At 45.3% G+C, this 21760-nt stretch overlaps 1 protein-coding gene across 1 annotated transcript in view; it reads right to left on the reverse strand.

Moving 5' to 3' along the window:
• Positions 1-21760, reverse strand: part of HIPK2 (homeodomain interacting protein kinase 2) — a 126957-nt gene that overhangs the window by 63863 nt on the left and 41334 nt on the right. Inside the window, 1 exon segment of the mRNA XM_048300470.1 lies at positions 19124-20222. Coding sequence (XP_048156427.1) covers positions 19124-20222 — 1099 coding nt within the window.

Raw genomic sequence — 21760 nt, forward strand, 5'->3', positions numbered from 1 at the left:
AAGCAGCAACAGCCAAAAGCCAGTTCCACTCTCACTGTACCAAGCAGGTACCACTTCCCACAAAGCAGGCATTGTAGCTGTTGGGTGTCAATTTGTTCTGCTGAGACAGTGGGGTATTACATGCAAAATAATGCAGAAGAAGATCTGCAGAAAAATCATCCAAGTTCAGTAAAATCTTACAGAGAGCTCTCAGTCCAAATGACTCTGGCTTCTCTCTCTGTCTAAGAAAGCATGTAGAGCCCACACGGGATATGCTTCCACAGACGAAGGCAGGATCTGCTTTACAGTAGGCACACATGTGCTAGATAGCTGTTGTTTACTAGGTCATGTTGATTTTGCTTTCAGCTATGTTTTCTTAGGCACCCACGTCTCTTCATGTAGGAGTGCCTTAGAAATTACAAAATATTACTCCCACTCAACATGCACTCGTGTGTATACATTGGGTCTGTGTGTACATAGCTACAGAGATGCCCACCATAAACAAACATTTGCATCCATGAGCTTTCCGAAAAACAAAGGTATTTTTCCATCCCTTCACAGGAAAGGACTGCACTTGAAGACAGCAAGCACTACATCCTCACTGCTTTCATCCACTCCCCTCATTCCAAAAGTACTTTGGGATCCCAACTCCTCTGTGCCTCACTTCCCAAGGCACCACACTCAGCACAGCTCTGTTGGCCACCTCCCTCCTGGGGCAGACGGAGGAGCAGAAGGGGTTCCTGCTCCGCTGAAAGCCTTTCCCTGCAATGCAACTTGCTTGCAACTCAGCGTTTCCCCACAGAGGGGCCTCCAAATGCGGATAATTTCACTCTTCTCTTTCCCTGCCTCTGAAGCATCCCTTCTGCTAGCTGTGGAAAAGCCCAGTTTCTTGGAAAGCAATAGATTCTTGCTTAAGATAGGAATTCCTGTTACGGAAGCTGATCCCGATCAAGCCCTTCCCTTCTGCCTCGACCTCCACCCCAGTTTAGGAAATTCACCTTCCTGGAAATGCCTTGGCTATAAATACAGCCCTTCAGAACAGCCTGTGACATTTTCCCCTTTACTACATAAACTTTCCACTCGCCGAAATCATCCCAGCAAAAGCCAGCACAGAATATGAACTGGGGAGAGCCGCGCTTCCCCGGAGCAGCAGCGCGGGTGGCAGCAGGCAATCCACCACACACATCCATCCCATCAGCACAGCTTCGGCCTGGAGCTACCCTTGCACGTGGATTTGCAAGATCCATAACCTATCCAAAGGATTCAGCCCCTTGTGCTCGTCCCCTTGGCCCTCCCTGCTCCCCACCTCGCTGTCACACCGGGTTTGCTTCATTTTGTAAGCGACGGCTTTACAGAAGCCACACAGCAGAAGTTATTAATGCTGCTTTGGTACGGGGAAAATCTCATTAACGTCAGCAAAAGGAGGAAGAGCTCTGAAAAGCTCCCAGCTAATTTGCTTTCTTTTAATTTCTTGCAATTACAGTAAGCAGCATAACGCTCTCCCAATAAATGAGTCTTTAGCATTGTGGCAGTCTTCTCCCCAATCAATTCTCGCTCAATTTAACCCTTTGCTGGATTGCCAGAGAGCAGAAATGACTATGAGGTGCACGTTCCCAGAACAAACGGTTTTCAGACATTTCCAGTAATTTCTCCACATGGTGGAAAATCCCTGTTTTGGCTGTGGCTCTTTTTTTTTTTTTTTTTTTTTTTTTTTTTTTTTTTTTTTTTTTTTTTTAAATTTTTTGCTTTGCAGCCATCACAGCAGTACCAAGCTGCTGCTTCCCACATCCTTTGCTTGGTCTAAATTCAGTTTCTTTTACAGTAAACACAGTTCCTAAAGGCTGCAATCCAGTTCTTTTCTGAAAAGAGGTTCAGTGTAGCATATCCCACACACTGGCTGATTTTTAAAACTCACTGTGTGTTCTATTTTCCCTTACTGCTTTGAGAAGTTGAAGAGCAACAATTCTATTTCAGACTGCAGCTTATTATTTTTACTCCACTGCAAAAAAATAAAATTACAATTAAAAAACTAATAATGTTGAAGAATGTTTAAGCATACAGTCTGGAGGGTAGTAAGAGGATAAGGGCTTGGTTTGTTTTGTAAAAAAAAAAAAAAAAAGGCAAAAGTTCTCCTCTCGATAAAGTAAAACTGGATTGGTTCTTCAACCACCAAAAATGTTACAATAAAGCCAACCCCCAAATTTCATTTACTTAATTTCATTCAGTGGTAGGTTTTCAGTTAAAATGGAAGAAAAAGGTAGGGTTGTTGTTGTTGGGGGTTTTTTTCATAAAAAATTTGAAGAAGTGGAATTTTGGAGGGAAATCACATTCTGATTAGCCTTACATGAGATCACTTATTCACACCAAAACAAGTTAGAGAAGACCAAACACTACTATTACTATTATTTGATGACTCTTTCAAAAAGTCAGTACTTTTTTTTTTTTTAATTCTCAACCATGGGTTCATCAAAGAAGCTTAGCTTTTCATTTTAATTCAGTTTCTAATCATAAAGGCTCCAACCCAATAAATCCCAACCCGAAATACAGAAGAATCTGTTGTTATTTTTTCCCCTACACACAGACTGACCAACATATTTCACCCATTCCTGTACTAGTACACAGGGAACCCAGGATAGCAGGAGTCCCTGGGAAGGAGCAGAACTCCTGCTTGGACATTTGGAAGTCTCTGCCCTGGTCTAAACATTGTCCAGCCCTCCCAGCAGAGCACACTGTTGACACTGGAGAGAAGCAGCATGAGAAGCTTCTTGCTCTCAGAGTTAACAGAAGCCTCTCCACAATAAAAATGACCTATCTGTCCTAGGGACTTCACAGAGAAAAAGCACATCCTGGCACATTCTAGAATACACTGAGTTTTTTGCAGAGTTAATCAGCACACCAGCTCATATGAAAAAAACCCCACTGTATTGATTAAAAATAACATTACATGTGGAAATTAGGTGGTTAAAGAACTGCTATATGACTAGACCCTTTGCTGAACACTTCTTGCACTGATCTGCAAGTTGCAGAAAACCCCACTGCTGCCAACATTTGAAAATAATTAAGTAGGACCTTTGTTGTCTGTGGAAAGAAAATAAGCCAATAAAGACACATTTTTAGCTTCTTTTAAATGATATTTAATGAGCACCAAGCTTTTTGGACGTATAGAACTGTATCTGCACAGTGAAAAAGGGGGTCCACCAGTACATACACACATGCACCAAGCCCTGCACTGAGAAACGAGTTGTGCATCATTTATAGCTACTCTGTGTACTTCATAATGTATGCGTGGGTGAGCTATACCGAGTGCAGGATACTTAAACTGTCTCACTTGTCCAGGCCACTCACAATCACACAATGAAAGGATGGCCATAAAGAAATCCTCACTCCAACAGAGAACAGGAGGGGAAGATCAATTTCCTTGTTTTGTTAGAAATGCACCCACCCCCTCCACCCCCCCCCCCCCCCCCCCCCCCCCATTTACAAGTGAAATCCAGGAGTGACAGGAATTTACAGTATTTAAAACAAAAAACCAATCAAGAAATTAGAAGTGGGTCAGGAAAAGCAAAGTCAGAGGATTTCACTGGACAAATCCCAGGGCTGTCACCCCAGCAGAAGTTGCTGTCAGGAACCAAACACCAGTTTAAGTTTTCCTCCTGTTTGTGCAGATGAAGACATTAGAAACACAAGTCTTCCTTTCAGCTCATCACTACTCCAGCATTTTAAAATGAACTCTTATTTCATCTTGAAAACGTAGAGCACCGAACAAACATCTTTTGGTGGTGCAGTCAGTAGGAGAAGGTCCCTTCTTGCCACCCTTTCCTGTTCAGGACCCAGAGCTCCTCAGCTGCCAGAAGGATTAGAAAACCCATTCTGTCATACAGCCAGAAATTTGCTCTCACTCAAAACACTGAGCTTGCTGTGCTCCCAACAAAGCCCTGTTCAAAACAAGCATTGGCATGTGCGTTTATGTGAGATGACTGAATGGCCCTGCAGGTTGATAAAAGGTTCTGGAGTCTTTCACATACAACTAAAGTCATCGGTTTGAACCCGATCCGCGTCAGTGGTGTCTGGAACTGGCTGCAGCTGGAAGACTGCTGTGTTCCATCTCACGGAGTCAGTAGTATCACTCTATCCCCTGGAAGACAACTATACACGCTGTTCTGGGGTGCTCTGCACAGTGAGGACAACAGTGGTGGCATAGATTGTGATATACCTTCCACAGCTAAGTTTTAATTGAAAATATCCTCCACATTACCATTTCCTACAGTCCCACAATCATCTACCACAGCCTCGTGAACTCATGGATGACACTTCAGTCTCCATGAGCACATGCTGGAAGAACCCATTCCTTCCACACCATGCAATAAAATCCTGATAGTGTTAAATCTGAAGATCATCCCTGAAGAAGCAGTAAATTAAAAAACCCCAAAACAATACCATCCATCTGGAATCTCCCAAGGCCATGACCAATTCTGCCAGTCAACTTTCCCACAACAGCTCAGTATTAGTACACTCAATCTGCCACAAAAGACAGATTTAGATACATAAATTCCCCATCCCATTTTTTTGTATAGAAATGCTTAGCCTGAAGGAAGCAAAACCCCATTTCGCCTGAAACTCACTTCTGAGAGTAAAGGTCCAATCAGGCTACAGTCAGAGAACCTCAGAAGATGTGGCAAAACCAATTGTAAAGTCATACTGAAATAAAGCATGGTTTGGATTAAACCTCATTTTACTGGGATCTTCAGACCTCCTATGGGCACTCAAACTAGTCTGGTTTTAGCCCATTTTAACAGCCTCACGCTGACCACTTCAAAACTCTTATTACCCTGGTGAAAAGTACAGCCTAGGCTTTACTTTCTAAACAGTACCAAGCTGCTCGTCAGCCCTTACCAAAATGACAGAGAAATGAAGAGTGATCCTCCCTGTGTGAACTACAGGCTTTGCCCCAGCCTCGCTGAGGTGGCAAACCCCGCTGGCTTGCTCCCGTTCACACAGACCTGCACATGCTCAATAACACCATTGATTTTGTTTGTGCAGGCAGAGAGAATCCAATTTTAAAAAGCCACATTGATTCCCACCCATTAAAAACAGAGCAGGCTGCAGCATTTGCTAAATGGATAGAAAAAGACTGAGGTCAGGATGGAGGGGTGGGAATAATGTCATTATGCTGAGCTCGTTCTGAAGGACAGAGAATTACAAAAACAGACAATAAAATAGTAACCATTTGACTTCTTATTATTTGCTGTAGTTTCTAAATTACAAAAACAGCAAGTCAACAACCAGGGAGTGCCCGGGCGCAGTGACAAGGGATGCACAACGGAAGGCATCCAAGAGCATGGAGCTGTGATTAGTTGCATTTGGAGCATGAAGACACACACGCACACAGCCAAAGAGGGCACAGACAGAGGAACTGAGAGAGAAGCCCTGCGACTATCTGCAAGGACCCTGTCTGCTTTTCAGTTCTTTGTTTTAGCACATTAAACAAACAGAGCCATCACACAGGTCACCGAGGACCTTCCTTCTGCAACTGTGGCCCCAGCTGCACTGCACACAAAAACTATTATTATTCTCTAATGGCTGCACCTTTTGGACAATGATTCACTGTTTTGGGTTTTTTTTTCCTCCTTTTGTGCAGTGCCGCTTAGTCTTCTGCTTCATTTTATGTTTTATTTGCACACTCTTGAAATCTTCATGTAGTGACTAAAAATTCATGAGGCAGCCTTAAGTAGGAGCCCCCGCTTCCCTCCCTCCCCTTTTCGTACCCGTAACAAGCAGCTGAGGAGGTACTGGGCATACATCGGTGCTGCCGCAGCAGCAAGGGGGTGGGAGAAGCTGCGGATGGGGAGGGAGATGGTGCTGCAGCCCTGGGGGTGCCTCCTCATCCTGCATCTGGGAGCACAGGCTACAGACAGTGCCGATGCTGGGCACTGGGGCTCATCCACGCTCAGGGAACACATCCCAGAGCAGAGACACTCCGTGCTCGATGTGCTGGCTGTGCTTCAGCTGCACACCACGCACTGCCCGACCACGAGCCTGCCCGCGTGCTGCACAGCAGTCATTCATCTCTTCAACTTCAGCCCAACAATGTGAACAGGCAAGTGCTTGCTAGCATTAGTGAGGCTTTCATAATTGGTCCCAGCTGGTTAGTTGTAACATGCCTTGTTGTTGAGCAACTACCTAGTAACGCTGTCAGACATCCCCTGGTTGCATAAGGAGGGTTAGTATCTTTATTAATTACGGGCTGCCACCAGTCTGTGTCACTCTCCACAGATAAGAAAGCCTTTAAGCTCCTGGTCAGTCAAGACCTTGTTGGAAAATCTTGTGCCAGCTTCGAGCAAAGCAAGCTCAGGCTGTAGCCACAGCAGCCTCCTGCCCTTGCTACCAGGGTTCCTGCTCCCCTCTGTCTGCCATGGGGGCTTCTGCCAATGCCACCTACTTGCCAGCTCTCCGGCCACCACGTGGGCATGCAGGAACCCTGGCTCACTGCGAGGCACGTGGGGATGCACACTCAGAGCATGCCAGGCGTTTCAAAGCATTGTGCACAAATGCACCCCAGTGCCTGGCCACGCTGCTGACGAACACGGCGACAGCAGCGAATACTATAGTGTGGCACAGCTCCAAAACGCCAGCAAGGCAACACAGGATCAAGCAAATGCACCGTTCCTGCTGGGGAAGGCAAAACCCAACAATGTGGATCTCTCAAAAGGCAAAAGCATGGAGGAAATGTAATGGAAGTGGCCATTTCACAAGGTACTTGAGTATAGCAGTGGCTCTGAAATCCCCAGTCAAAGTTTGCAACCATCCCCACTCCCCCAGCCCTCACTTGCCAAGCAATGTGATCTGTGTGATATAGCAAGTCAGGCACATTTTCTGCTGAGAACCAAGCACCATGCTCTTCTGTCCACCCTGTCACTGGGCTGCTGTGACGGCCCCCTTACAAATGCAGTGACTAGAGTTACAGCCTGCACACAGGATTCTTACACAACTTCAAATGTCATTTTGTGGGCAGTAATCAGATCCTGTAGCCCCAGGCTAAGGTAAAAGCTGTGAGTGTGTCTAGGAGCTAGAGCTCCACAGTTGCTCAAAAGCGCACACCTTGAACTGGAAATGAGCCTCTTCAAATCCCATGTAAGACCAAACCACGGGACTGGGCTGCGAAGGGTGGTCTGTATGGCTGTGTCGGCCATGTAGAGCAACTCTGACCTTTGCCATCCTCTGTTTTCATCTGAACCAACCTCTCATATCCTGGGTTTGCTGCTGCTTTTTCTCTCTCCAGCTTCTGCTTTGGCTGCCCTTCAGAGCCTGAGATGGGCATCAAGGTGCTAGGAAAAGATCCTGACAACTTACATGTGGCAGACACTGCTGCATTTCGAGAGCTTCTGGAAAGAAGCAGCTGGCAATTCTTCACCTCTCTGATGGAACTGAAAGCTTGGGTTTGCTCAAAGGCCATTCAACAGCAGCTGCCCAACAAAGTGGCACAGGGTGGGATCTGTCCACTGTGTCTTGATGCTCAGCTTCCACACACTGCAGACAGATCCTTTTCCCAAGGCATGAGCTACCTCCCCATGCACACCCAATATACACATATGAACAGCGAATCCACTGCAACACTGCATGCTCATCACTACCATTTCTCATTTGAGCAGCCATTCAACATATGCTTTAACATTACCCGTATTTCTGAAAGCCAAGAGGGCCATCCACATAAACTTAATCTTAGTTACTCTTGCTGGATCATAGGTACTGATGCTGGAAGGTAATTCCCTAAATCCAATGTAAATGTTTAAAGTGTATTCCCATAGGATTTATGTAGATATAAACACACAGATTAAAAACAAGCAAGACGTCAGGAGCTTTTTACTACCTTCTAAAGTAGCCAGGCACATGGATATTTTATCTCTCCTTTTGGATCTGCTTTCTTCCAATGGCACAGTTCAGAGACTTCATACAGATCAGAGGCAGAGTTCAGGCTAGCACTGACAATTTCATTAGGAAAAAAAAAAAGATAGAATTGTGTTTTCTTATGTTCTCTGCTCTTTTATTGCTATTTTCAAAATGAAGAACAGACCCTACCAAAGTGCTAAGCGCTGAAAACATAACTCTAAATGATACAGGAAACCCAACTTTGTGCCAATCCATTTTTATCCTCTCTTTGTGGCCATAACAAAGCTGAGAACAAGAGCTAAACAATGGAGAAAAAAGAATAATTTCAACATAATTTTTTTGCTGAAAGTAACATCAGTGACAATAACAAGAATCCATTCAAAAGACAGAATGTTATCTTCCAACACAGTTAACATGCCTTTCTTTCTGTCGCTCATTATATATCTTACACATCAAGCTGTACTTTGACCTCCTTACAAAGGAATACATTTGGAGCCACCACATCCCTGTACCCATACTGGCATTGCTAAGTGAAACCCAGCCCATACTGCCATTCTCTTCCCTGCTCCCTCATGCACCTGCCAAGAGGAGATAGCTTATCAAATGAGCCTCCAGAAAAGCATTTCCAGGAACAACAATATGACTACCTCCTGCTCTTGCTTGTGCTCATGCAGCCCTTCAGAATCCAGTCTACTGATTTAACAGGCTAACAACGACATGAGCTGTATTTCTGACAACTATGGGGATGAGATAACTTAGATAAGCTTTTATTTCTGATATAGGCTGTCACCATCACTTCCTTCCTACTGAAATCAACTGGCAATATTTCATCATTAACTTTTTAGCACAGCATAGCAAATTCATCTAGCCTCAGCTGAACCTGTTTACATTTTGGATTTCATCTGCCCCTCTTAATACTGTTGTGAGCATCAAAGAAATACTCCATTTTCCTCTTGGATGACTATTCTCTGTTTGCAGTCTCCCATTGGCAAGTAAAACACTCTTAGACTAAATATATTGAAACTTTTCTTAACTCATCAGATGCTCATTCCACACCCTCATCCCCCTCCCAGACGTTGAGTGCAAAGCTCTGCATGGAAGCAACTATTGGAAACACAAATTCTTACCCTGGTGAATCCAAAAAAGGCCATCAGCTTTCCTTCTGTACGCCAGCTGTCACATTAACATGCGTGCTACCCCTCATTGTCATATGTACTGTTATACCCTATTGCCCTTTTGTTTAAGGGCCTCAGCCACAAAAACCTTTGTGCACGAGGTGCTGTAAACACAGCCCTGTGTCTGCAAACACAGCATTCCAGGAGAACAGCACAAGGTAAATGGTACAGACACCTACATCTAGGCTGGAGAGTACAGGCAGAAAATATGGTGTTGCTCAGCAGTTACTACCACGAGCCATCCAACCATGCTATGTGCAGTTAAAACAACTCAATGCAGTACAGCTACTCCTGATGTCAATTCACTGAAACACTGCTAACTTCTCCTTGTCTGCCTCTATGTGAGCACAAGCATCAGCTGCTAGAACACACAATTCTCCTTCTCCTCTAAAGGCTTCAGCTGATGACCCTTCTGTGCTCAGAAGCTGTGCAAGTCACTAGAGTTATCTGAAAACTGCCCCAAGCCTCTCAAAAATGTAGAAATTCAGTGATAACACTATAAAATTTTTGGCACTCTTCATGTCTTATCAGGCCTGGGGTATTACACTTGCACTTGAGAACTTCCGCTTCAAATCAGCTGCAAATGGCAGTGGTTAACAAAAAGCAAAATAATGACAAGGAGTTAACCCAACACTCTGAACAGCAGAGTTTTCAATTCAGAGCCACTCCAGTTAGATTCAGGTCAATTCCCCCCCATCTACCCCACCTCTCTCCCTGAGCAGAAGCCTTTGCAGACAAACACTAGATTTGGTAGTGAGTAGAAGTCTGCTACTCTCTGGCTAATGCAAACCAGCAGAACCAGGGACAGAACCTGGATGTCCACCCAAGTACTGGTCCCATGAAGTCACAAAGGCAAAGTAAAGGTAAAACAAAAAATGAAAGGTAAAGCAAAATGACTCATGTCTGTGCAGGTAAAACTATGTCTGCAATTACTTTTGTCCTTCAATAAGCAAAAAGCAAAGGTCAAGCTGCCACTCAGGGACTCACAGATTACTTTCCAGCCCACTGCAGGAGAAGGATGCTGTCCTGTTTGGAAATTGGCTATCTCTGGCCTTGAAGTCTCCAAATAGCAAGGGTGAAACTTCATCTTCTTTCCTCCCACACCTTTCCTTATATGGGAAACACCAACTTCCAGGTAACCATGGCCTGTAAGAGGATTCCTCCTCTGCCCTTCCCCTCTCTCAGTTCCTAGAGCCACTTCCCTTTTCTTTCTTCCTCTTAAAACTGTGAATCTCTCAGTGTGTGTGTGTGTGTGTATGTGTATGTGTATATATATATAAATATATATATGGATGCCTCTCTTCTGCATTTCTTTTTTCCTTGTAAAGCACCACAGAACAACTCTTGTATGATCTGGCCTAAAAGGCAAGGACATTTTCTTGACCTTCCTTCTTAAACAGGTAACAGCTGTGGCTATAACTCAGCTTAAGTCAGGCCACAAGATTAGGGTTTTTCAAGCAAGAAAACCACTCTCAACTGCTTGAGAGTTACTCCTTTTCCCCAGCATAACCTGGAGAAGGAGGTAGCTACTGAGCCTCCACCTGAGAATAAGGTGCCTTTACACAAGCTTAAGCTAACTGGAGGCATCAGTGCAGCAAATGGCTTGAGAAGATAGAAACTGGAGACTGGAGTCATGTCATTCAGGGGTCTGAAGATGGGGAATGTATAACCCTATGTTAACTGCCGCATCTTCAGGTAATTTTTCTCTTCTGGTAATGACTCATTCATTTATAAACCAACGTCAGTCACTTTTCTAACCTCATTGCTAATAAGCAGCAGAGCAGAAATACTTTCTAACCAGAAAATGCTCTTCAGTGTAACACAGCTTTCCAGTACCGCTATGCTGGGGCCTAAAACTTGTGAACCTAATGAATGCACAGGCATACACAGTAAGCTTCCTCCATGTTACGTTTACATCTCTTGCCTGCACTGAGCAAATGTACAGGGGGAGGTAAAAACCTGATAGGATTTAAATACATGGTACTTGAGCAAAGTATCCCTGAAATCCTGTGCAAACTGTGTTGCTAATGCTTTTTCATACTCAGGAGAGGATGAGGAATCTCACTACTCAAAATTCTTTTATTTTCACACTTGGAGCACCGATTTCATCCCAACAGCCCCCCACCTCATTTTGCTTCTCAGCAGCCATCACTGCCCTAACCCAAACATGCACTGAAATAAATGAAGGAAGACATAGAAAATGCTACTAGTGTGTAAGAGTGACTGCAGTGCACTCTCCTTCACTGGCCACCTATTGCTGGAGCAACATCTGTGGGTCACCACACCACTGCTCCTGTGAGCTGCTGCTGTTTTGTCATCGGAGCTGAAAAGAAGAGCACCCTCTCCCTGCTCTGCTTCCTTTGCACTTGGTGAGGAAGTGACTTGAGTGGGAGGAGAGGAGGAAGAGCAAACACAAAACCACAGAAGTAAGCAACTAGAAGTAGAGACCAAACTTTATGCTTTTCCTACACGTGCAAACAGCTGTCTCTGACTGCAGCTGGCTCTTGCTGCAGCCCTGTGAATTGTACCTCCACTCATGTTGTCGCTGCAGAAGCAACTGCTCCTCACCGTCCTGAGCTTGGTCATGTCCCAGCCCCTGGGCTGAGCACAGGTATCTTTACCAAAACACAGTATGTCTTTTACATCCTACAGAGATGGAGTCGGAGTGCTACAGCCAATAGCTGCAATTAGAAGGGTTTTGATTTCTTGTAGGTAAATAGCTCTTTTTAAGTAAAACAACCTGGCCATTTGCAGCTGTTTCAGGCTTGCCCTGGTACAGTAAATACAAGAGTGACCTTGATTTTTCACATCATTTCGCCAGGCTGCAGCCTTAACAGGACTTACTGTGTTTACAAAGCTTAAGAGAAGAAAAATAGACAGCAGGAAATCCTGTGACAGGCTTGTTTTGGTAGTGATGAGAGAGAAACAGTAGCAGGAGAAGAAAGGAGAAAAAAAAAACCCCATAAACCCAACACCTGTACTGTAGCCAACCTACAAGTGGGGAGAGTGTGACTTCCAAGCCACTCCCTGATCTTCACAATGCTACTGAAACTACTCTGACAGCAAGTATAAAGAAGGTAGGGATTAGTTTAGGATTCTCTGCTGGGTTTAAAAGAAAAAGGTTTGTGATGTTAATGTTAGAGTTCCCAGATGACTTCAGGTGGTAGTACATGGACTGGTAACAGGCGTATTTGCACACTGCCTCCTCTCTGCAAGCCCTCGAAGAAAGCACGAGGGAACTCCAGCTTAGCCCCATTTGAAGTGTTATTTGTTTCCAAATGGTAAGGTATTGCTTTTGGGGAGGTCAGCCCCAGGCCTGGAACTACGTGGCACTGGGTGGTGCAAATGCCCACAGAGGGAAGGTTTGTTTAAATGTGTAAGTTATGGAGTAGATAGGGTGGAGGGAAAGGGGAGCACAGTTCCAAAATCATGTCCCTCTGGAGGTGATGTGAAGAAGGATGACATGAGTTACCCCAGTTTGGGCAGGACCTGTGTCAGAGCTGGTGGTTGACCACTGAGCCCTGGTCAGCAGCCACATCACCGTGGCTCCTCCTTCTGTTTCCTGCCCGCACAGCACTGCCTGGGCTGTGGGCAGTGCCCCCGAGGGTGAAGGGGGCTGCTTGCATCCAGAGGGCTGCCTTTGCCTTTGAGGGGATCACTGATGTGCTTAAAAGCTGCAGCAGCCTTGGGAAAACTACACTTACCTTCTTCTCCCCAGGTTTTGTTTGCTCTTTTACACCAGACCCAGAGCCCCTCACCCGAGGGGTGGCGCCAGCTGACGGAAGAACAGTGCTTCCGACCCTGGTACCTGCCTCTGGCTGCTGTTCACATGCTCATCTCTGATCCACAACACCCCTAATGAATTGATCCCTGCCAGTGGACACACAGGTTCCTTCCTCTCCAGCCACTGAGACAAAACTGAGATCTGCAGGAGTAATTACTGTCAGTGCCCTGTCTTTGCCATATAGGAGCTGTTGCCAGAGAGAGGAGAGGGGACTGAAGGGTTTGGCTCAGCACTCAGTTGAGATATTTGATTTTCCACCTCTCAGACGCAGATGAAGCAAAAGGAAACAGCATGACAGTTCTCCCTTCCTTGGTCTACCGAAGACTTCTCTTTGCTGGGAAAAGGCTCCCTGTCAGGTTCCTTGCAAACAGCCCTTTGTTACAAATCTTCTTGGGCCTGGAGGCATGTAACTGGGAATATTTTATCCATTTAGTTAATAAATAAACAAAGCCCTCCTGTGTTAGATGGCCTTTCTGACTCCACACAGGGATGCAGGGCTCCTCTCGGAGAAAGGCCAGCATCATGAGCTGGAGCTGGGCAGGGAGGTGCTGTGGCGCCTCAAAGAAAGGGGCACATCACCAGCTTTGATGAGATAAAGGAGGAGCTGGCATGTCTGCTCAGAGCAAAATAAAACGTACTACGGAAATAGTAAGATGGTTTTAGCAAAGAAAACACTAGGGAGGGTCTAGTCTGAGGAGATTGTTCAGGCTGAAATACAGGCTTTTCTGTTTTAAATTAGAACCCAGATAGGGAATACAGGCAGAGTGACTCTCCTGTTGGATGCACCATGAGCACAACGCTGATTTACCATCCCTTCTCCGAGGTGATTTATATACAGATGAACTTGGCAAAGAACTATCTTTGCTTGAGTCCTGTAAAACCAAAAAACCAATCTGGCCTGACTATTCCAAAGGTGGGCCAAAGCCAAAAGCTTTCAGCTAAATGTCTCTAGCCTTCCAAGACTTGGTGGTCTGGGTACAATAAAACTGAGATTCAATTAATCCTGATTTTGGTTTTGAAAAAAAAATCCTGCTGAATTTCGATTCTGAAAAAAACATCTTCAAACTCCAAGTGTCCTTGGGAAAGAAATTAACAACTGCTTAAAATAGTATAGCTTGAAGTCTGCTTTCCTCCACAAAGTCTTCTGCAATGTATTGCCGGTTTTGCAAGCCTGCAGTCCTACCAGGCGTGATCGTCACCAAGTGAAACAGAGCTTAGACTTCAGCAATGAACTTTGTGGTTTCACTCCAGTCCTCACAAGAAACTTTCCTTCTCAAACCACCCTGCGCTTTACCTTGGCGAGGCAGAGCCAGTAAAGCAGTGAATTTTGCAGGTAGGACTGAAATGGAACGATGTGGCTCCCACAGCTGCAAAAGCAGTCAAATCTGAGATAGAGAAGTTTTTGCAAGTCCAGAATGGCAGAAGATTTTGAAATACAAATGCATTACACTGTTATACAAGGACATACCAGATGCCAATTCAGTGAGTAAACAAATAAGCACAGCCCATCCCTGTGTCATTACAACTGCCTCATTTAAAGGGCAGTTTTGACCAGAATGACACATTTGTGAGTCACACAATGGGGAATAGGTTGTGACTTTGCTCAGAAATCGACCTTGCTTTGGCTTCCTGTCAGCACGGCCGAGGGATGGATACCTGTCATGGCACAATGTCCATGTGTGGCAAGATGGATCCAGTTTAGCCCCCTGCATCCCTCAGACCTGCACTCACCCAGCTAAGCATGTAGAGCCAGTTAAAACCCACGCCTGCACACAGCCTCACTACACACTCTGTATGGGCGGTTGACAACATGCACGTAGCCTTTATGCATGCCTATTTTCTTGCAGCCTCTGAAACTAGACTGATAAACACCTCTTCAAACTGATACTCAGCTTCATTCTCTGTTATCCAAACATTCATCAAAGGCCACTTACCTACAAAGCAGACATCTCAACCCAAGCCAGACAAGCCACATACCAAAAGCCTTTTGGAAACAAGGAACCAAACCTGAATTTATTCGCTAATAGTGAAGGGGTGACAGCCGTTATTTTATATCTGCAATATTTTGCAAATTCTGAAAGACTTAAATCTCATAAGGTGATTACACCATTAATTAGCAAAATATTATCATCCCTGAGGTGCCAACACAGTAGCTGTTTCAGCTGAACAGCAAAGAAAAGCCAAGAGGGCAAGGTAACAAACTGGTAGTGCCCCCATGAGCAGCCCGACTGCTCCAGGCACCCCCACACTGCCACCTCATGACAGGAAAGCACTCTTGTTCCAACAAGGGATGACCTCAACTCTCTCTTTACCACCCCAACCACCCCCACCTCCCAGAAGGCAGTACCCCCTCTTCCACCTGGGTGCATGAATGGGGGCTCTAACAAAGGCGCCATCTGTTGCAGCCTGAGCTTTGTATTTCTCAGGATGTGGGTTTTCCCAGGAAGCTGTTCATACATGGCTTATCAACCCAGAAGGGATCTCTCTGGTCATTCATTCCTCTGACGCTCTGCAAAATGGATATCATAGAAACTAGCTCAATGATCTCCCCTTCCAACTGCAGCATGAAAAGGAGAAGGACAAAAATAAAATCCCAGGAAGATACCCGGTGATGCAGAGGCTATCACAGCTTTTTGATCCATTACTCTGTGAACAGGGCTTCATTTCTAGCTTAAGCATGTCTGGCTAAAACTGCCAAGTGCAGAGCCCTGCTCCTGCACTGCGAGCTGGGCAGAGCAGCCCTTCATCTTTAGCTTCAGTTCCTCACACAGGCACCTCCAGACCATGGCCACGTCACCACAAACCTCCCTGAAGGGTCAGTAATCAGGCCCAGGTTGATGCAGCTGGTGGTAAGGGACAAGATGAAGGACTGTGGTGACCGAGTGGACAGGCTGGGACTCCTCTCCCAAGGAAAGGACTTTTGGACAGCGACCAGTCAGGTCCTACACACGCTGGCTAAGGATACCATGAGAGAGACACTTTGCACCACAGGGAGTTCTGCACCACAGGCTGAAGATGGGTGAGCAGAACAGGGATGATCCTCTTCACAGCACTCCCCTTTTAGATGACTACTCTGACCACAGACTGTGTCTGTGATGTCCTTTGTCATGTCAGGCAGGGCCCATGGTGTGACCTTGCTGGGGCTCATTCCCTTCTCTTGAGGCCTGCAGCAGGCACTGGCGACACAATGGCACTGCCCTCCCAGAGAGGGATTCTTGGCAGCGGGGGAGTTCCTGCAAACCCCACCTTAGACCATCATGTTCTGCCTCCCATGGGCTCCCTATAGTCAGGAGCAAGGGAGACAGATCTCCAATCTCCAGAGTACCACTTGTGGCAGCAGATCTAGCTTGGAGGAGGCTGTATCCGCTTAAGAAGGTTGGGAGCTCAATTCTGCTGTACTAAAGACATTTTGATACTTTTCATCCTGTTCTGTCACCTCAATGCTACCACCATCCTTCCAGAGAGCATTTGCTTAGAAATATCCCAGGTGGGACAGAGACAGTTCTGGGCTTGGGGCACCCAGTGAGGGCCCCTGAGCAGTGCCAGCAGCATGACAGCAAGTCTATTCACCATTCCTCCCACAAGAAACTTGGTCAAGGGATCCCGTTCATCTTCAGAGCACGTTACACGGCAGCAATGGCCAATCACTCATGGAAAGTCTGCAAGCAGCCATGGGGCTCTCTTGGTTTATGCAGATTCAGGTCAAGAAAAAGCACAGAGTTTGTTTAAAGACATTTTGTCCTCTACCTCCAGGAGAAGAAAACAGACCTATCATTTACAGGAAGGGGAAGGGCCTTACACCGCTCTGAGAAGGAGCAGGATCCCACACACCTTTCAATCCTTCAAAGGATTTGGCCATCACATTCTCAAAAGTAGTGATACGAAAAAGAAAAAGCAGGTTGTTAATAAAATATGGAGACAACTTAGGAGTTTGCTCGCAAAAGTCCATGATAAAAAACCTCCAGCTGAAATCCAGCCTCTACTTCATATGCACGGGGCACAGGGCTTCTGTCCCTTCTTAGCACAACTGCTTAGAGTCTGAGAGGTTTGACTAGTCTGAGGAAGCTTTTCCTTCACATCCAGCTTAAATGTGCCATTTCTTGAAGTCAGCCCCCCTTGTCTTTTATACTCTAGTAAGCAAAACAAGTGTAAATTAAATGGAAGACACATGAAATCTTTATAAAGCCCAGTGTTTCCCTTAGCATGAAAGTTCCTTCACTTTAGAGTGGAAGGGGTCTTACTCTGTGCTGTATTTTCCCCATCAGAAAATGAAGAAGAACGTAAATTTTCCTCATGACTTGAATTTAGCTTAATCAGCAGCCCCCTGCTGATGTAATTCAACCCAATGAGATTTTTCTTTTTTTTTTTCCTGGTGAGCTGCTGCCCCTTTTCCCCTCCTCCCACCAGTTCAGGCATGGAAAACAAGGAAGGAATTAGACAGACAGAACTTATTATCTGTATCAAGCTGCAACTTCAGACTGGGCAGGAATAACATTTAAAATATAAAAAGCAAATTTTATCAGGCCTTTTCCTTCCCAGAGACTGCCACAAAAATATTCCTTGTCTGTCACTGAGAATGAACCATTTTTCTCTTTCATTTCTGCTTTCTGTCACACATTTCATTTTGGGTGCCCCTCCTAGCTAGGGACCCCTCCTAGGTCCCCCCTAGCTAGGGACCTAGGCTGCTAACGCAGAATCACAGGTAACTCAGCAACAAAATGCCTGTATTCTCTTTCTTTTTTTTTTTCTAGTCTGTCAGGTAATTGCAACTCTAAAAGCTTTTGCATATTTACCACAGAAACATGTCTCTCCAGGACAATGGGACTGTCATCAGGTAGAGTATCTTATTTAATAACCCTCTTCTGAGGTATAAACTATTTTAGGGCTGGGGATTTTTTCCTGGCCTCCTTCAGAGCAAAGGACAAGCAGATAAAAATCAGCTGCTGCAGTGCTACACTATCGAAGTTCCTGTTCCTGTGAAAATTAACTCTCTCCAAGCTCAGAGTTCAGGTAGGCTTTGCCACTGTGAAGTTTATGAAGTAGGAAAGAGGTCTGTTATCAACTCACGTTAATTGTTCATCCCCAGTCCTCCCCATGCAGACAGATTTCTTTCCTATTTACAAAGAGATCAACCACCCTGCTTTTCTGTAACCCATCTGATGAGCTGTGGATGCTGCCAGGACTGATTTTCATTAGAACAGTCATCAAGAAGGATCGCATTTTCTCTCCTTGCCCCTGTTTCACAGAAGTACAACAACAAAAATGTGGTCTGAACATTTCTAAATTCAGCTGTTATCTTAAGACAAATTCCCTTCACCCTGTTCACTATTTTCCCCCACCCCTGAGGCAGCAGTAGAACTGCTTTTCTTGGTCCCTAGGATGCTGAATCAAGCTGACTGGTACCAAAGAGAGGACCTGAGAACATCTACAGAGAGATTTTGTGTCTTGGAGTCAAGACAGAGGGCGAGGATGCCCCTCCAGGGGTTATGAAAAGAGGCTGCTCTGCTGAAACTGTTCAACAGACTGAAGAGGGCTATAGCTGGTTCACACATTTCACTTCAGGCACACCTCTGCAGAGGTCAGAACCCCATCCTAGCACGTAACGAAGCCCCGTGAGCGGAAATCCACAGACAACAACAGGTCCTCAGTCCAACACCAAATCACTGACAATACTCATTCACCTCTACCAACAGCTTCCCACGTGGCCATAGGTGTTTCCAGCCTGGCCAGGCTGTCTACTTGCCTGGAGGAGAGCAGACAAGAGCCAGCCAGAATACTACTGTTGACTCACAGCCTGTGTGAAAACTAATCCTTGACAAACCATCTTCTGCATCCATACAGTCTTCCTGTGGGCCAACCTTGCACTTGTAAAGCCTCTGGTTTCATATATGAGTACAGACTGTAAGACACATTTGAAATATAGATTGATTGTTTAGGTTAAAGTAATTCTGAAATGAAGAACCTATATCCATTGACTTGGAATGGAAACATGGACATCCCCTCTTCTGGAAACAGTTCCAGAGAGAACAAAGTACTGATAGAAGTGAAAGGCTTTCTGAACTGTAGCTGGCAAACCCTATTTTAACAACACTTTATGATTATTTACAAACTTACAATGGTTTTCAATGCAAGTAAACTCTAAGAGGTTACAACATCATTTTTTCTTATCATCAACAAGCCTTTCTACGAGCCATCTCTGTTTAGGATTAAGGGATGACTCTCATTCATTTAAATGAATGGAGGAAAATTTCCATAGGTAAAATACTTCTAGTAGTGTTACATGAGCCCGGTCTCTTACCTGTAGTATCTGGATTGAAGGTAGGTAGAACACACAGCTTTAGACACATGGCTAGCTGAACCAAAGTCTATGACCTTGACCCTATATGGCTGTCGGGATGGGTCTACCAGCATGATGTTCTCTGGTTTGAGATCAGCATGAATCAGTCCCAGGCTTTTCAGCTTCATTAGGGCAGTTGCTACCTGCTGGAGAATTGGTCGAATGTACTTAAGGGGCAAGGGACTGAATTTATTTTGTTTTAAGAAATCATAGAGGTTCTGCTCCAACATTTCAAATACCAAGCATGTGTGATTCTTGTGCTGGAAGCATTCATAAGCACGGACAAAGTTGTAGTCATCCGCACTTTCTGTGCTCAGCCGAGCCAGGATGCTCACTTCAATCTGGCCTTGCCGGGCATAAGAAGGGTGGTTTTTTAGGATCTTGATAGCCACAATCTCATTAGTGCCACGTTTCCAGCATTTGACTACTTGTCCGAAGGTTCCACGGCCAAGAAACTCTAACACTTCGTACGTGTTGGTCATGGAACAGAGCACCTCATGTTGCACCAGCTGGTAATCCCCTTCACTGTTGGAGCCACTGTTTTTGGAAGTGGCCGTGGAGGTGGTGGCGGTGGCTACAGTGGCCCCACTGGCATTGTTCTGAATCATTGGTGGATGCTCCTCGATAATCTGCACGCTGCTTGTGTTCTCAATCTCCTCACTCTTGCGCTTAAGTCCACATTTTTGGTAGGTGTCCAGAAGGCTCACAGTGCTGCGACGCATCAGGTTGTGTGGCCCGCCCAGTGTTTGCCCAGACACTGCAACCACACCAGAAGTGCTGTTGGCAGATGTAACCACGATGTGCCCCGTGCTTGCTGGGAAGATGATGGTCTGCTCGTAAGGGATGCTCGGATTGGGGATCTGGAGGGAGGCGTTGACGGCTGCTGCGGCGGCTGCTTGGGAGGACTGCACGTTCTTGCTCTGGTTGTAGACTTTGCTGTGTGTGCCGTACCCAGTCATATCCCAGTTCGAACTCGGCTCCACTTTCAGTTTCTTCACGCTACAGAAGGCACTTGACTGAAGGGTATGAGGAGAGAAAACTTGCACATGCGAGGCCATACCTGCAATACAACATCAGAGTGAAACCAGGGTCAAGATGCCTTCCCCAGCTTTTTCCATTTGCTCAGTGGCAGAAAAGGAAAATGGGATACGAGCTTCAGATACAGCACATGCACACACACAAAAAGCCAGTTCTTCCAGATATGTGTATTTGACGCAAATAAAATATTATGCTCTAAAATAAATCCTTACCCCGGATTGAACTGTACTAACATTCAAGATTTCTGCTCTCTTGCTCTCCCCCCTTTCATTTTTAATAACAGGAATGTACATGTTATTTTTACCTCCTCTGCCTAAAGAGACTCCTATTCCCATTGTCTCCAGGAATATATCTAGCTCTCTGGAAGAACTCATGTCAAATACCGCAAAGTATTCTGACTACAGAAGCCAAATCTCAAATCCTCAGGCTCATCCAATCTTAAGCAGTTTGGTGGATCTGATTTACGCTCTCCACTTATTCCCATAAAACCACCGTGTAGCTTCTGGCCTGCACAGAGTCAAGATGGGACCAGGAGATGATACACTGTGACAAAATGGAGGTGCATAGATAAAGTTGAGGAGCCAGAACAGAAGATGATGTTTCAGATTGCTTGCCAAGTCTGCGAGTGGGAATTGTGCACAATGCTACTCTGTGCTCAGGGACACTGGAGATGGGAGTTACACAACATGAGCTTCACTGTGTGCTCTCAGTGCTCCCAGATTTATAAAATTTTGTTCATCTATTCTTATTCACAGTGACAATGGAAAGCAGATCCCCTGGAAGTGAACAGCATTGATTATGAAGCAACATACACATTAGCATGTGGCAGAATTAGCTCCTTATATAGCTTTATTTTTACAGAAAAGACAAAAATTAATTTTTGCAAGCTCATTTGGTTTCAGAAGAGTTAGTGGTCTTCTAAATCTTTATTAAAAAAACCCCAGACCATCAAAAAACAACCCCACAACCTCATAACCAAAGTGAAAATAATGTATCACTGAGACAGACTTACTGAAGGATTCTGAGTAATATTCCACTGAAACAGAAAATGTGCCTATTCAGAGGAAAAAGATGTGGTGCACAGAGAAGGGGACAGCTAAGTCCTGACTTGCTGCCAGCTTTCCCTGCCCAGGGTAGGGATAGGTCTGCTGGGGCAAACGTATTGTGAAGAACACAAATCCATGGGGATTCCTGGGGAAGGAGTCAGTGCCCAGCAGGAGTTAGAGCAGAAAGGCACAGCCTCCTTCACCCTTCTATCTGTCATCAGCGTTTCTTTTTAATAAACCAGAATGACTAGGGAAGAAAAAGACAATATGCTGAGCTGGCATCATTGTTGAATTATTAAGCACAAACATAACCTTGACTTGTTTTCAACTTTAAAAAGTTAAAATCTGAATGAATGCTTCAGTAACAAAACCACAACAAACTCTGCAGTGCACATGGACGACTTCTTCATGTGGAGGCCTGACAGCATCTGACTTGGCCTCCTCATACTTCACTAGTTCATGCTCCTCTTCAGAAGATTCTCTGCAGCTCATGTGTACACACTCACACGCACGT

Source organism: Corvus hawaiiensis, chromosome 4, assembly GCF_020740725.1.
Source record: "Corvus hawaiiensis isolate bCorHaw1 chromosome 4, bCorHaw1.pri.cur, whole genome shotgun sequence".
In the NCBI taxonomy this organism is placed as follows: domain Eukaryota; kingdom Metazoa; phylum Chordata; class Aves; order Passeriformes; family Corvidae; genus Corvus; species Corvus hawaiiensis.